Genomic DNA, 15,926 nt, shown 5'->3' with positions numbered 1-15,926 from the left:
AAATTACATGGGAAGCATGGTCAAATGGTGACAAATCTTAGGTTATATTATGTGGGTAGATGTTATTTATATAGATACTCTAGAAATTATATTGAGCTCCTAAAAGTCTGGTACATGGTACACACTAGCAAAATGTTATCAGTCATAATTCTAGTTATTATCATAAATCGTGGTATTCCACAGAAATAGGAAAATATTTGTTCATTTGCACTGTAGTCAGATCTTTTAAAGATGCCTTTTTAAGTCCTGTAGAGACCTTTACTGCTTTATTCTTTTTTTTTCCTTTTTAGAGATAATTTATTTCAGTTTCCACCTTCTGACAATCTGAGGTGCAATACATGGACTTTTTTTTCTTCACAGGAAACAGCTTTGATTTTTAGCGCTGTTTTGAGAGCTCAATCTTGATACTGCTTTATTCTGATGCATTCTGCAAAAAAAAAAATGCTTCATCTTCAGGAAGATATATAGAAAGGACTTTCTCATTGGTATAGATAGGTTTCTATTAACTTTCAGATCATACCACTGAACTGGGTAAGAAATTAAAAGAATGACAAGCCTGATGGCTTCTTAAATCTGATTAACAGAATAACAAGATCAAAGATTAGTCACATAGGACTCAGTGAATTGATGAATATAAGTATTTTTCCCTCTGAAATATTTTGGGTTTTAACTTGTATTTTCCATATATAAGGAAACCCTTCCCTTCAAGCTAATTATGACTTACAGCAACTTTCAAGCACAGTCAACTTAAAAGAGTCAGTATGATAAATTATACTTATGTAAATAATCAGGTCAAGTTTACTGAAGCCAGACTTATTTTGCAAATCTTAATTTGGTGACATTCTATAAAAATGAGGGTAGTTTTAGAGGGAAAAATTCTACTAAGGACATTATGTTCTCATGTTGTCTTTAAGGTTTTTGTATTTATTGCCCAAGACTAATTACTGTAAAGGTTGTTTCAGTAATCTGTCTTTGGATGAAGATCAAATGCCCCATGACCTGCAACGAAGAGAGTATGCATACTGGAAAATACATTAGATAAAGGATTCTTTACAGCCATACTGGAAGGGGCTGTATCAGGCTCTGCAACTCCTACTTCTGACACCCCAAACTGATGAAGACCAGTGCTACCAGATCACCAGGATGAGAAGACACGCAGGAAGTAGACAGCTGATCCAAGATGCTGGGCCAGGCCAGTATGCCAATTAATAATTGTTCACATGTTTGCTTAATGAACCCAATGGTATTCTTCCTTATAACTGTGCTTTGACCTCAAATGGATGGAACAGTCCTCAGTACTTTCTGAAAGACTCTCCCAGATTATAATTCTCAGGTTGGCTCAAATAAAATTTTTCATTTCTTCTGCAGAACAACTATTTTTTTTTTTTGCATCGACAGGCTCATGACTCCTAAAGATGTAATAGTTGTATCTTTTGTCTTATATGGAAGAATAAAAGACACTTCTGTTGAAGCTTCTGTTTGAGGAAAAATGTGCTGTATACCATTTCCATAAAAGGTCCTCTCTTGAATAGTAGTCTTTATGCTTTTCTAGGGCAGGCAACTTGTTATTTTGTGAAGAATTTATCACAGTCAGAAAAGTTCAGATGTTAAACCCATAAACTGTTATATTCCATCTTTCTGTGCTAACTAACTCCAAACACAGCTTTCAGTTTTAGATTGTGGCAACGCAAATGTTTAATATGTAAAGGTTTTTCAAACTCCTTTTTTCTAACCTACAGAAATAACTGGAAAATCTTTTAAACTAACTAATCTAGGGTACCTGGGGCTCTCTTCACTGTTTTGACTGTAGGGGAGAAAAATTCTTTTTCCTCTACCTTTCTGAGTTCTTGGCTGAGACACCCCTGCAATAAAAGATTAAAGTTTATTAACATGTATACTCCTGTATACATGAGTGATACCCAGCAAAACTGAGTAACTTCCTGGGATGGCTGAAATCTTAGCATCTTCAGCTAAGACAGAAGAGGTTAGAGTGTGTATGGGAGTTTACCAGGAAAAGCAGAGTAAATAAGCACAAGGTTTAGTCAGTGCCTTCTCCATTGATGCTTTTGTCATTTACAGTCACAAGGGAGACACAGAAGGAGACTGCCTTTTTAATGTAAATGTCCCTTACAAAAGGGTATAACTAATATTCTGTTTTCCAAGCTTTCTAGTATCTGCAGTTGCTCAGAATAATCCTAATGCCAAAGAGGCATATTTTGGGATGGCATGTTCTGTTACCCTTCAATACCATAACAATGTAATTTGGAACAGCAAGTCATGCTGAATTAACAAATCAAAAAATATGTAAAAGGCATCTAAGAATTATTGTTGGTCCAAAAAAAAGACACTGCTCATTTCATCATAGAGTGCATGCTTGTGTGTTAAGTCACTTAAGTTGTGTCCAACTGTCTGTGACCCTAGGGACTGTAACCTGCTAGGCTCCTCTGTCCATGGAATTCTCCAGGCAAGAATCCTGGAGTGGGTTCCTGGAGTGCCATGCCTTAAATCTCCTTCAAGGGATCTTCCTGACCCACAGATCAAACCAGTGTCTGTTGGGTCTCCTGCATTGCAGGTGGGTTCTTTACCACTAGCGCCACATTCCCTGCTGGCTCAGATGGTAAAGAATCCATTTGCAATGCAGGAGACCCAGGTTTGATCCCTGGGTTGGGAAGACACCCTGGGGAAGGGAGTGGGTTCCCGCTCCAGTATTCTTGCCTGGAGAATTCCATGGGCAGGAGCCTGGGGGGCTACAGTCAGTCCATGGGGTCGCAAAGAGTCAGACACTGCTGAGCAACTAACAGTCACTGTAGAGAAACTGCTTTAATAAAAGCAAGTAAAATCCCAAAGACATTTTAGATGTTTGCTTTCATTTGACCTAAGGTGTGAAATGTTTTATGGAATATTAAAAAGCAAAGATGTCTCATGCCTCGTGGAAAACAAAACATCTAAAGAATATGCATATTTATATACAAATAAGAACTGAACGTTTAAGACTATTTTTAAATGGATTAAACTTAATAGGCTAATTTTTTGTAAAAATGACTGTCCTTACAAATGTCAAAAGTTAGCAACTTACAGGTTAATCCATATTGTTTATATTATATAATAATGGGAACACAGGAGAAACTGATCAAAAGGATGCAACTCAAACTGTAAACAATTCTCAACATTTTCTATAGTTTTACAGATAACCTCATAGAAAATTATTTTTCAAATAACTGGAAATATGCCAACTAGGCAAAGAAAGGAGGATTTGTTCTGTAATTATATGAAGTACAGTGTAGTTTCATGCTTGGTTTGTTCCTATGGTGGAGACCTTTTCACCTAGTTATATACTATTTCTGCATTAAGGGGAATTTAAGAAGTATCAAGTGTGGCCTTGTTTTCTGTGTTGAGTGTGTTAGTCACTCAGTCATGTCCAACTCTTTGCAACCCCATGGATTGGGACATGCCAGGCTTCTCTGTCTATGGAGGTCTCCAGGCCAGAATACTGGAGTGGATTGCCATTTCCTTCTCCAGGGGATCTTGCTGACTCAGGGATCAAACCTGGGTCTCCCGCATTGCAGGCAGACTCTTTATTGTCTGAGCCACCTGGGAAGACTAGACACTATTATTTTACAAGAATCTGTCCAATATGGTGGGTCACTAGCCACTTGGTATGCAGTCACTCTGAACTGAGATGTACTGTAAGTAGAAAATACATACCAAATTTTGAAAAGTTAGTATGAAATAAAGGTAAAAAAAAAAACACTTCACTCTTATAAAACTTTGGCTAAGAGAAAATTTTAAATCATGTATGTGGCTCTAATTGTGTTGCTATTAGACTGCACAGCCTTAGAAACTCAGTAAAGAGTAATGTCTTAAAGGAAAAAAAGGTTGACCTTTACTTATGATAACTCTACATGGGTTAACACATGTGGTTGGACACTGCACAAAGTCTAGACATACAAGTACAAACCATCTGCGGCTGCTGCCTGGGTGTCATGGACGTCCTCCTGTACTCTGGAGGTCACGCTAATTCTTCGGGCTTTTCTCTCAATTGTGCAGGGGTCTGATGAGTCTGCATGAGAAGAAGCAAAGCCAGGAAGAAGGGATCAAGCCGTTCATTAGAAGAGAGTGGACAGGCTCTCAAGAATCTTTCACAGGATACATGCAGTATTTATTCTTTGTGTTACTTGATGCTACCATTAGTTCTCCCAGGAAGGCAAGGGCCATATTTAATACTGCTTTTACAACCCATCCAGAATGGCTCTTAAAAGTTTTTTCATCCTCTCTCATTACTTGGAATGCATGCCTGATTTCACCAATTTCCCAGGCTCGAGTGAGTTGGAGTGCAAACTTAGTGCTAATAATTAAATGTCAGTATGAACACAAAATTTGGGACATTATACTTGAGAAATTCCCTGATTAACCAACAGTTACTAGAAAATTATGGGTTTAAAGTCCACTATCCACATTAAAGGTAACAGTAGACTACAGCATTTTATGAATAAAGAACCAAAATAGTACTTGAAAAATCAAAACCAACTCAAATATTATGTACTGGTAACACATATTCCCCAGTTTTTTCATAAATTCCAGTTACCTATATGTGCAAAAGTCCAGCAGCCCTCACAACATGGAACGAAGGCATACCCCTTTCTGGCTAGAATACTGTTTTTATTAATTTTTAGGTAATCAGTAAACCGTGTTTTGCATTAAGTAAAAACAGTAAAGAGTCTGGCTGCAATGTGGGAGACCCGGATTCGATCCCTGGGTCAGAAAGATCCCCTGGAGAAAGAAATGGCAACCCACTCCAGTATTCTTGCCTGGGAAATCCCATGGTCAGAGGAGCCTGGTGGGCTACAGTCCATGGGATCACAAACAGTTGGACAGGACTGAGCGACTAACACATACACAAAAGTCAAAAAAGGCAGACTTCATATTATTTAACCTTAAGAAACAAAAATTTTAAATTTTGTAATCAGCTCTGAGCCTATAAGCAGTCCTCTAGTTCAACCAACCTTTGGAGATCAGTGTTTCACAATGCTAAGTGTTGTGAAGCAGAGTAAACATCTCCTTTAGGCTCCTAAGAATAAGTTCTATTTCTTAGATTTGTAACCCCCTTTATAGCATCACATACCTCCTTCTCACTGATTCTTCTAACAACCCTGTACAGAAGCTAAATATTTGGACTGATCACCTCTATTTATGTACAAACTGGATATAAAGAAGGTCAGGTGGCCAAGACAACCAGAACCAGTATGACAGCAAGGTCAGTGCCCTCTCCACTGTAAGTCACGGTGGGGGGGCATACTTTCTGAATCAGCTGAAGAGCTTACACATACATTGCTTAACTGCAAAGTCTAGTCCAAAAAGGTTTCTCTGTCTTTCCTTCTTTCTCTTAAGTTATCACACCTTTTATTCAGATAAACATCTATATTCCACTTGGTTATTCTAAGTCTTGTGCATTACCATATGAATTTCAGAATCAGATTAATGCACACGAAAAAAAGAAAAGTTAGTTAAAATTGGTATTTCATCAATATGAAAAGAATAGGTATCTTAACAATACTGATTAAAAAAGACATGGTTTATGACTTCATGTAGGCATTGTTTGATTTCTTTTGGTAGTGTTTAATCATATTCAATATACATATCTCTGGTTAAATTTATTTAATAAGTGTGTCACTTATTCTAATTGTTTCTGGGTATCTCTAGATTTTCTTCACAAATAATCATGTCATCTGGAATGGCTGCTGAATTCTATCAGATGTTTTTTCCTGTATAATGAAATGATTGTATGCTTTTTCTCCTCTACTTTCTGAACATTGCATTCTTGAGCTAAACCCAAGTTGGTCATGATATATTATCTTTTTTATATTGTGAATATTTTATTCGATTTTTTTGTTTGGCTTTTATGTTCATGACGATTTGATTTGTAAGTCTGTTTTCTTTTTGGGAGGTAGGTAATGTGCATCAGGTTTTGGAATCAGAATCCTACTGGCTTCATAAGAAAATTAGATGCTTTCCTTTCTTCTCTGTTTCCTCAGAGTTTGTATGATTGGTATTATCTCTTCATTTTTTTTTAATCTCTTCATTAAATACTTGATATCTATGGGGATCACTAGTGTAACCATCTAGTTCTGAAGTTTTCATTGTGGGGAAACTTTTGATAATGGATTCAATTTCTTTAATTACATACACAACTATTAAGTTATTTCATCCCATCTTTTCATTTCTGATTTTGATAATCTGTTTTTTTTCCTGTTTTTTATCCTTCAAAGATCAAATGTTTGGTTTTGATAACTTTCTCTGTTGTTTTTGTGAGATCAATGGTTCTTGTCTTGATTCTTAAGTAGAATTGTATGTCACTGATATTAGATTTCCTTGTCTTACATGAGCATTTAAAGCTATAAAGTTCCTTCTATGGACTACTGTAAAGAATCTGGCCTTGCTCAAAGAGAGGTCTAGCTTTGTCCCTAGCTCCTGGAAGATTACCTCTAAAATTTTGAAATTTCCCAAGAGATAGAAGTATTTTTATTAGATATGGTGGGCCCTCCAAACCACAGAATTTATGCTAAAAAGGTGGTGCACACTGGATATATTCCTTAAATAGGGTGATTCTTCCATGACAGCCCTTGAATCAATTCACTGGATTACCACTAGGTAATCCAGTAGACACAAATCTGGTACTTGGTAGTCATCCATTGATTCTTCTTCACACTGTTTTTAGACAGCAGGAGGCTATTTTAAATTCAGGTCAGTTGAAATAGCCATAGTACTATTAAACATTGGAAAGAACATGTACTTCATTGCAACCTATAAATGAAATACGTAAAATATTTTGTACTGAGTGTTGCACACAAAGCTGTTCAACCAAAATTTAAGTACTGTAGGGCAGCTAACATTATTTGTGTAGAATTTTCAATTCTGCTTTAAGTTTTGAGATTATAAAATGTTACATCCTTAGGTAATGCATTTTCCATTATCAATATTATGTCTTTATGATCAGTCTATTTTGAGTTGCTTAAAGCAAAAAAAGATTAACCAAAAGAGATTAAGATATGAAATGCATAGTTCACGACATTCTTGAGAATTACTAGAATGGAGAAGAAAATGATTAATTGGAACTTCAGTATATCACACAGAAATGATTTAAGAATTATGCAAAAGTGACCCCTCCAAATCTTGCTTATGTAGCATTTATTTTGTCCTTGATGAGGAGACACCTAGTGTCAATCTAATTGCTATGCCCACCTGTTAAATACACAAGGATTCTTTTGTGGCCTCTCAAATAATCCTAGATTTACTGCACATCAAAGTTTCCATTTTAAAATAACATTTAAATTCCCATCATATTGTTAGAACTATCTTTTAGGACTATAGTCTTTATAGTGCTGACTGCATTTGTAACATTCACCACCTAACACCCTTTTGCAACTTATTTTCGGGGAAGGGAGACAACACAGCAGAGTAAAAAGACTTGAGCTCACATCCTCTCACAGACACCAAAATCACAAATAACTGCTGAACAACCTGTGACAGGAAAGACTGGAACCTACCAACAAAGATATTCTACGTTCAAAGACAAAAAAAGCAGCCACAACAAGATGGTATGAAGGACACTTTCACAATATAATGACATCTCATAACCACCAGGAGGGCAACCCACAAACTGAAAAATAATTGTGCTGCTGAGGTTCTCTCACAGGAGTGAGGGAGTGTAAACTGGTACAGCAGCTGTGGAAAACAGTATGGAGATTTCTCAAAAAAAAAAAAAAAAACCCAACACACAAAAAACAGACCTACCATATGATCCAGCAAGCCCCCCTCAGGACATATATCTGGAGATATATGACTTAAATAACTCATAACTTCATAAAACAGTGCTGGAATGAACACTGGGGTGCATGTGTTTATAACAGCCAGGATACAGAAGCAACTGAAATGTCCACTGAGAGAGGAATGGATAAAGAGGATGTGTACATATATACAGTGGAATATTACTTAGCCATTTGTAGCAACATGGATGGACCTAGAGATGGTCATACATAGGGTATCTCTTATATATGGAATAAAAAAAAAATGACACAAACAATTTACAAAATGAAAACAGACTCAAAAACTTCCAAACCAAAGATGTGGTTATGAAAAGGGAAAGGTGGGGATAAATTAGGAGCCTGGGGTTAACAGACACACTACTGTATATAAAGTAGATAACCAACAAAGAACTAGTGCATAGCCCAGAGACTTATACTCTATAATGACCTCTATAATGAAAAGAATGTGCAAAAGAATAGATATATGTATCTGTAAAACTGAATCACTTTGCTGTATACCTGAAACCAAGTAGGAAAAGGAGTTCATCAAGGCTGTATATTGTCACCCTGCTTACTTAACTTATATGCAGAGTACATCAGGAGAAATGCTGGGCTGGAGGAAGCACAAGCTGGAATCAAGATTGCCGGGAGAAATATCAATAACCTCAGATATGCAGATGACACCACCCTTATGGCAGAAAGTGAAGAGGAACTAAAAAGCCTCTTGATGAAAGTGAAAGAGGAGAGTGAAAAAGCTGGCTTAAAGCACAACATTCAGAAAACTAAGATCATGGCATCTGGTCGCATCACTTCATGGCAAATAGATGGGGAATCAGTAGAAACAGTGGCTGACTTTATTTTTCTGGGCTCCAAAATCACTGCAGATGGTGATTGCAGCCATGAAATTAAAAGACGCTTACTCCTTGGAAGAAAAGTTATGATCAACCTAGATAGCATATTAAAAAGCAGGGAGGGAGGTGGGAGGGGGGATCGGGATGGGGAATACATGTAAATCCATGGCTGATTCATGTCAATGTATTACAAAAACCACTACAATATTGTAAAGTAATTAGCCTCCAACTAATAAAAATAAATGAAAAAAATAAATAAAATAAAAAGCAGGGCGATTACTATGCCAACAAAGGTCCGTCTAGTCAAGGCTATGGTTTGTAAGTAGTCATGAAAGGATGTGAGAGCTGGACTATAAAGAAAGCTGAGTGCCAGAGAACTGATGCTTTTGAACTGTGGTGTTGGAGAAGACTCTTGAGAGTCCCTTGGACTGCAAGGAGATCCAACCAATCCATCCTAAAGGAGATCAGTCCTGGGTGTTCATTGGAAGGACTGATGCTGAGGCTGAAACTCCAATACTTTGGCCACCTGATGCAAAGAGCTGACTCATTGGAAAAGATCCTGATGCTGGGAAAAATTGAGGGCAGGAGGAGAAGGGGACGACAGAAGATAAAATGGTTAGATGGTGTCACCGACTCAATGGACATGGGTTTGGGTGGACTCCGGGAGTTGGGGATGGACAGGGAGGCCTGGTGTGCTGCAGTTCATGGGGCTGCAAAGAGTCTGACACGACTGAGCGACTGGACTGAACTGAAGTAGAAGATATTAAGAGGTGGCAAGAATACATAGAAGAACTGTACAAAAAAGATTTTCATGATCCAGATGATCACGATGGTGTGATCACTCACCTAGAGCCAGACATCCTGGAATGTGAAGTCAAGTGAGCCTTAGGAAGCATCACTACAAACAAAGCTACTGGAGGTGATGGGATTCCAGTTGAGCTATTTCAAATCCTGAAAGATGCTGCTGTGAAAGTGCTGCACTCAATATGCCAGCAAATTTGGAAAACTCAGCAGTGGCCACAGGATTGGAAAAGGTCAGTTTTCGTTCCAATCCCAAAGAAAGGCAATCCCAAAGAATGTTCAAACCACCGCATAATTGCACTCATCTCACACGCTAATAAAGTGATGCTTAAAATTCTCCAAGCCAGCTTCAGCAATACGTGAACTTCCAGATGTTCAAGTTGGTTTTAGAAAAGGAAGAGGAACCAGAAATCAAATTGCCAACATCCACTAGATCATAGAAAAAGCAAGAGAGTTCCAGAAAAACATCAATTTCTGCTTTATTGACTATGCCAAAGCCTATGACTGTGTGGATCACAATAAAATGTGGAAAATTCTGAAAGAAATGGGAATACCAGACCACCTGACCTCCCTCATGAGAAACCTGTATGCAGGTCAAGAAGCAACAGTTAGAACATGGAACAATAGACTGGTTCCAAATAGGAAAAGGAATACGTCAAGGCTGTATATTGTCACCCTGCTTATTTAACTTAAATGCAGTGTACATCATGAGAAATGATGGGCTGGAAGAAGCACAAGCTGGAATCAAGATTGCCAGGAGAAATATCAATAACCTCAGATATGCAGATGCTGCTGCTGCTAAGTTGCTTCAGTCGTGTCTGACTCTGTGCGACCCCATAGACGGCAGCCCACCAGGCTCCCCCTTTCCTGGGATTCTCCAGGCAAGAACACTGGAGTGGGTTCCCATTTTCTTCTTCAATGCATGAAAGTGGAAAGTGAAAGTGAAGTCACTCAGTCGTGTCTGACTCTTTGTGAACTCATGGACTACAGCCTAGCAGGCTCCTCCGTCCATGGGATTTTCTAGGCAAGAGTACTGGTGTGGTTGCCATTGCTTTCTCTGAGATATGCAGATGACACCACCCTAATGGCAGAAAGTAAAGAAGAACTAAAGAGCCTCTTGATGAAAGTGAAGGATGAGAGTGAAAAAGTTGGCTTAAAGCTCAACATTCAGAAAACTTAAGATCATGGCATCCGGTCCCATCACTTCATGGAAAATAGATGGGAAAACAGTGGAAACCGTGGCTGACTTTATTTTTCTGGGCTCCAAAATCACTGCAGATGGTGACTGCAGCCACGAAATTAAAAGACACTTACTCCTTGTAAGGAAGGTTATGACCAACCTAGATAGCATATTAAAAAGCACAGAGATTACTTTGCCAACAAAGGTCCGTCTAGTCAAGGCTATGGTTTGTAAGTAGTCATGTAAGGATGTGAGAGCTGGACTATAAATAAAGCTGAGCGCCAGAGAACTGATGCTTTTGAACTGTGGTGTTGGAGAAGACTCTTGAGAGTCCCTTGGACTGCAAGGAGATCCAACCAGTCCATCCTAAAGGAGATCAGTCCTGGGTGTTCATTGGAAGGACTGATGCTGAGGCTGAAACTCCAATACTTTGGCCACCTGATGCAAAGAGCTGACTCACTGGAAAAGACCCTGATGCTGGGAAAGATTGAGGGCAGGAGGAGAAGGGGACGACAGAAGATAAGATGGTTAGATGGCATCACCAACTCAATGGACATGGGTTTGGGTGGACTCTGGGAGTTGGTGATGGACAGGGAGGCCTGGTGTGCTGCGGTTCATGTGGTTGCAAAGAGTCTGACGCGACTGAGCAACTGAACTGAACTGAAAGTTATTTTTAAAAAATAAATTATATATTCCATTTTAGTTACCCTTGACAATAACTCTCAGAGTTAGTTTTTGTAATTTTTAGGAAGTAAAGTTTATCAATAGAATAACATTTAAAATGCTATCTCTAATGGAAATTTCTTTAGCTTTTTAGATGAACTCCCAAATGGCTTTCACATACATTTCTGTGATGTCTGTGACATCTTGCTACTCACCTTTTTTAGGCGGCTTGGGTGGTACAACTGGACCAGGTTCTATGTTGTCATAAAAATTATTCATAGCTTTTGGATCAAAGTTTCCTATAAAGAAAATAAAATCAGCAGGCATTTAGGGGTCTTTCTCCTGTTACATGCATTTTTTTGTTAGGGAAAATACAGGAGGAAAAATAAACACTTAAATAGGGGAGCTGGTTTTCCAGGAGTTTATAATTCATTATAGTATTCTACTGTTCTCTCACTGAAAGTGTTTAAGCATTATGAGAAAAGACCCAAGCATCTTTCTACAATGTATCACCTAAAGGAACATTTTTTAACTATAAAGCTTATCTGTTTTCACAGGATTAAGTATGTGGTACAGCTAGCTAAATGAAGAGAAATCAAAGGTGACTGAAATGATTTCCCTGTTTGTTTTGATGTTAATAAACAAAACCATGACAAAGCTTATGTTTCTGTCGTATTTACCTTAAATTTTTATTCATTATAAATTCAGGTAAAGAAGCAGCTATACGTATACACTGATAAAGATTACTCAAGTTGATATGATATCAGCAGCTCAGGGATTCCAATCTTTAAGAAAAGGAGAATCTTAAACGTTGCCTATGCTGCTGCTGCTGCTGCTAAGTCACTTCAGTCATGTCTGACTCTGTGTGACCCCACAGACGGCAGCCCACCAGGCTCCTCTGTCCCTGGGATTCTCCAGGCAAGTATAGTGGAGTGGGTTGCCATTTCCTTCTCCGAACGTTGCCTACAGACTTATCAATTAAAAAAAAAAAGATAAGCTGTCAATTTCAGAATAACAGAACAATCTCATCTCTCTCATTTAAACTGTTTACTCCTTAATACAGTCTTTGTTTCAGCTCCTTTTCCTGACATGATTCCTCTATGGTCGGTTTTGATCCAATGCCAGCATTGGGTCCTATGTTCACATCTGTGAAACTGTCACTGCACCCTCCCAGAAGTTCTGCACAATTCCAGTTAAGCTTTTAAACTGTACCCATGCTTATTCACAGAGGATGTTGTGTGGTACTGATAGCTTAAATATATTGAATCTCCTGAATTTTAAACCCAGTTTTTTCCCCCAAGAAAGTTTTGCTCACCAAAAGTAAAAATAAAGCTACCTTTTATCAAGTCATGTACTGAAAACTATCAAATCCAAATGCTGCACCTCAGAAAATGTCTAGAATCTCTAGATGAAAAGCTGAGGTTGGAAACTCAGTACAAAATTTTCCAGAGGATATAAGAATGAAACAGTATAAAATAGATATATTTGGACCCCTTAAGAAGGGAGATTAGAATCTGCCTGCAATGTAGCAGACCCAGGTTCGACCCCTGGGTTGGGAAGACCCCCTGGAGAAGGAAATGGCAACTCACTCCAGTATTCTTGCTGGAGAATTCCATGGACAGAGGTGGGCTACAGTCCATGGGGTCACAAACAGTCAGACACCACTGAGCGACTAACACAGCACCAAAAAGAGCTCTTTGTAGCCCACTGGAGACCAAAAACACAGGTAGGTCTTTGTTTATAAAACCTTAAGAACGGTTTTCCTTGCAGTACTTTTATTCCATTTAGGTATGCTGTGTTTAATAATTTTCTGAAAACAAATCCCATGATGGCTCATGAAAGCCATAATGGTACTTAATTTATTAATTAGATCTTTTTATGGTTTAAGATGCTGTATATGTTATTTCTTCAATTTCTTGAGTTATAGCTGCTGATTTAATTTCCAGATCCTATAAGGCCTTTACTAAAAATATCCTAATGAAATGTTTCAGGGATTCTTGTTTATCTTCAAAGAACACAGAAACAAAATAATGGATGCAGCCTTCTAATATAGTAACAGTAGTTTGTATAATCTCCCATACAGTGTCTTTCACTGCTTACAGCTACTAGGCTGTAGATTTCCTAGGCTTCTGAAAATAAGGGTACTCAACCAGAGTCCTCAAGTTTCACATGGAAATGTGCTTCTGTCTATTGTACAAAGTTCCATATCTTTTTATTCTCCTGCCTCTACTGTGTAATCTTGCTTTAAAATGGTAACAGGGTACTTGAAAAGAGAGTAGAAGCTCTCTCAGCTGCCATAATTTAGAACAGTAAGTAATGTTGGGTTGGCTGACTCGCACACAGAATTGTTAACAATCACACAACAATGTTAAGGATAGAAAAATAGGACCAAAGCCATATTACAGTGTTAGACCAAGACCTTTTCTTTGTGTGTGTTGACCAGACTTCTATATTGTCTTTCAGAAATAAACTCTACCTGTAATGATGACCTAAAGTGGGGGTGGGCAAACTTCTACTGTAAAGGGCCAGACAATAAACATTTTAAGCTTTGTAGTCCTGAAATACAGTTGTAAGCCCTCAACTGCAGTGTTGAAACACAAAAGCAGGCCCAGACAATATGTAGAGAAATGGGTGTGGCTATGTTCCACTGAAACTATTTACAAAAACAGACAGCAGGCTAGTTTGCTGCACCGCGATCTATAATATCCTGTTTTCATTTTAGAATGGAGCAAAAAAAGATATTTTAAGAACAGTTAATTTGAGACTAGAATCCTATTAGATGTTTATGATTTTCCTTCATAGCCCTTTTCAGTTGTTTTCACTGTATCTAATTCACAGCCTCTATGTTTTTGTAGTGTCTGCCCTTGAGTCTTTATAAAGCATCTGCCTATCGTTTTAATAGAAAGAGCAGCATTTCTTACATCCATATCCATTTTAAAAACATTATGTCAGTTACCATCCTTTTGTAATCTAAGCAGGTTTGAGAAAGGGCACAGCTGTCTGTTGGTAAGCAGACAATTCAACTGACGGGAGCAATAGTACGTGGACTTGCCAGAATGCAGCCTCATGGCTGGATATTTTACAGAGGAAAATGAAGCATACCTGGTGAGCTGAGTAAATCAAAGTGAATTCAGGGAACTTTTACTGTAGTAGACTTCAATCAGAAAGCCACAAAAATGAAATCTCTAAGATACAGTTGAAAGTTTTCATGTAACAGATAACAAAGAAAACGGCATACAGATTTTCCTTTTAAACTGAGTAATCTGATGTTCTGAGTTGGGATCCCTGTTTGCACAGACATCTTAGATGACTATCACATAAATCTACTGTGTTTTAGAAATAAAACCCAACAGTTTATGAAATAGTCTATACTAAAAGAGGATAAATATAGAGTGCCACCATCAAACAGTCTAAACAGTAAGAACTTAATGATGAAGTTGTGAAAGTAAAATTATTTTTGATCACCCAAATCTGATCTGACTGTGGGGTGAGGGATGTCTATACCAGGACTGTGATCTTGTAAAAGGTAGTTTTTACCCATTATATCTGTAAAACCAAAATGATTGCCATTGAAGCAGCATAACACACCACAGTATTACTTATGGTTTACCAAATAATCAAGTCTATACCTCTAGATTGAAGGAGGTCAACTTCTTTCAGTGTACAGTCAACATTTATCTGGAGTTGTCTGTTCATGCTTCTCAATCTTGTCATTTCCTCAGGCTAGTAAGAAAGGACCCAAAATAGCAATTGTGGGAAAGTCATTATCAAGCCCAACATTTAAGAACTGGTATTCATGTTAACTGTTCTGATAGGTAATTACCAAGAAAATGGCCTTAATCCCTTAAAGGGCATGTATAAGAAGTCTTTATACTATGTTTTCCAAGGAATAGGTGAAATGGTGACATCAATATGGACACATAAAAACAAAATCCTCATATAATGTGGCAGGGCTATCACACTACACTATGTTCTCTCATACAAATACTACCATATATTAATCACAGAGCATTGAGAATATTTTCTTTCTACATTTGCATGGTAAGGGAAACTAAGCATCAACCTTGTAAACAAGCAGTGTCCATGATTTTAGTCTTGTCAAAGCTGGTAAAAATTACAATGGTACTTCTTTTAATGAATAGTTACTAATTGTCAGGCACTATGTTCACCAGAAGTCTCTCATTCTTGCCTCAAAATAATCTTCCCAGGTAAGTACTGATATCACCCCCAGTGTATATATGATGAAGCTGAGGCACAAACAGTTTATATAATTTTCCAAAGGTTCTTAAAAACTTGTAATGGGCAGATCCAGGATTTATATAGAAGTCTTTTTTAGAAACTTCTCTAGGAATCTTTGCATCTTCTGTTTTTTCTAGATAAAAGGAGGCTAGTAGCCTAGTACATGAAAACTGCGGGAACAAATAGATTCCATTCTCCCCCCAAGTCTGTTTCTTTCCACCTTGACATGAACATGAGATGTTGAAATGTGAAGAGAGCCCTATTTTTCGATTAGGTAAAGCTTTTTGGAAGCCTCTACTTCCCCCAACGTTCTGAATGTCTTTACTATTCACATATATGTACAGTAAAAAATGAAGTTAAGAGTTTAGACTCTAGAAGTAATGAAGCTTT

The 15,926-nt window shown here is 37.8% G+C and overlaps 1 protein-coding gene across 4 annotated transcripts in view; it reads right to left on the bottom strand.

Moving 5' to 3' along the window:
• TAB3 (TGF-beta activated kinase 1 (MAP3K7) binding protein 3) overlaps positions 1-15,926 on the bottom strand; it is a 91,205-nt gene that overhangs the window by 9,033 nt on the left and 66,246 nt on the right. For 2 of the 4 annotated variants that reach the window (XM_043895565.1, XM_043895566.1), the window contains 3 exons: positions 14,927-15,020; positions 11,513-11,596; positions 3,959-4,060 (listed from right to left, as the gene is read on the bottom strand). In XM_043895565.1, the coding sequence (XP_043751500.1) occupies positions 3,959-4,060; positions 11,513-11,596; positions 14,927-15,020 (280 nt within the window). Of the gene's footprint in view, positions 1-3,948; positions 4,061-11,512; positions 11,597-14,926; positions 15,021-15,926 lie in introns of all 4 variants that reach the window. The other 2 variants (XM_043895567.1, XM_043895568.1) reach the window with 2 other exon arrangements.

This window comes from Cervus elaphus, chromosome X (assembly GCF_910594005.1).
Source record: "Cervus elaphus chromosome X, mCerEla1.1, whole genome shotgun sequence".
Classification (NCBI taxonomy): domain Eukaryota; kingdom Metazoa; phylum Chordata; class Mammalia; order Artiodactyla; family Cervidae; genus Cervus; species Cervus elaphus.
This window is presented reverse-complemented; position numbering and strand designations above follow the sequence as displayed.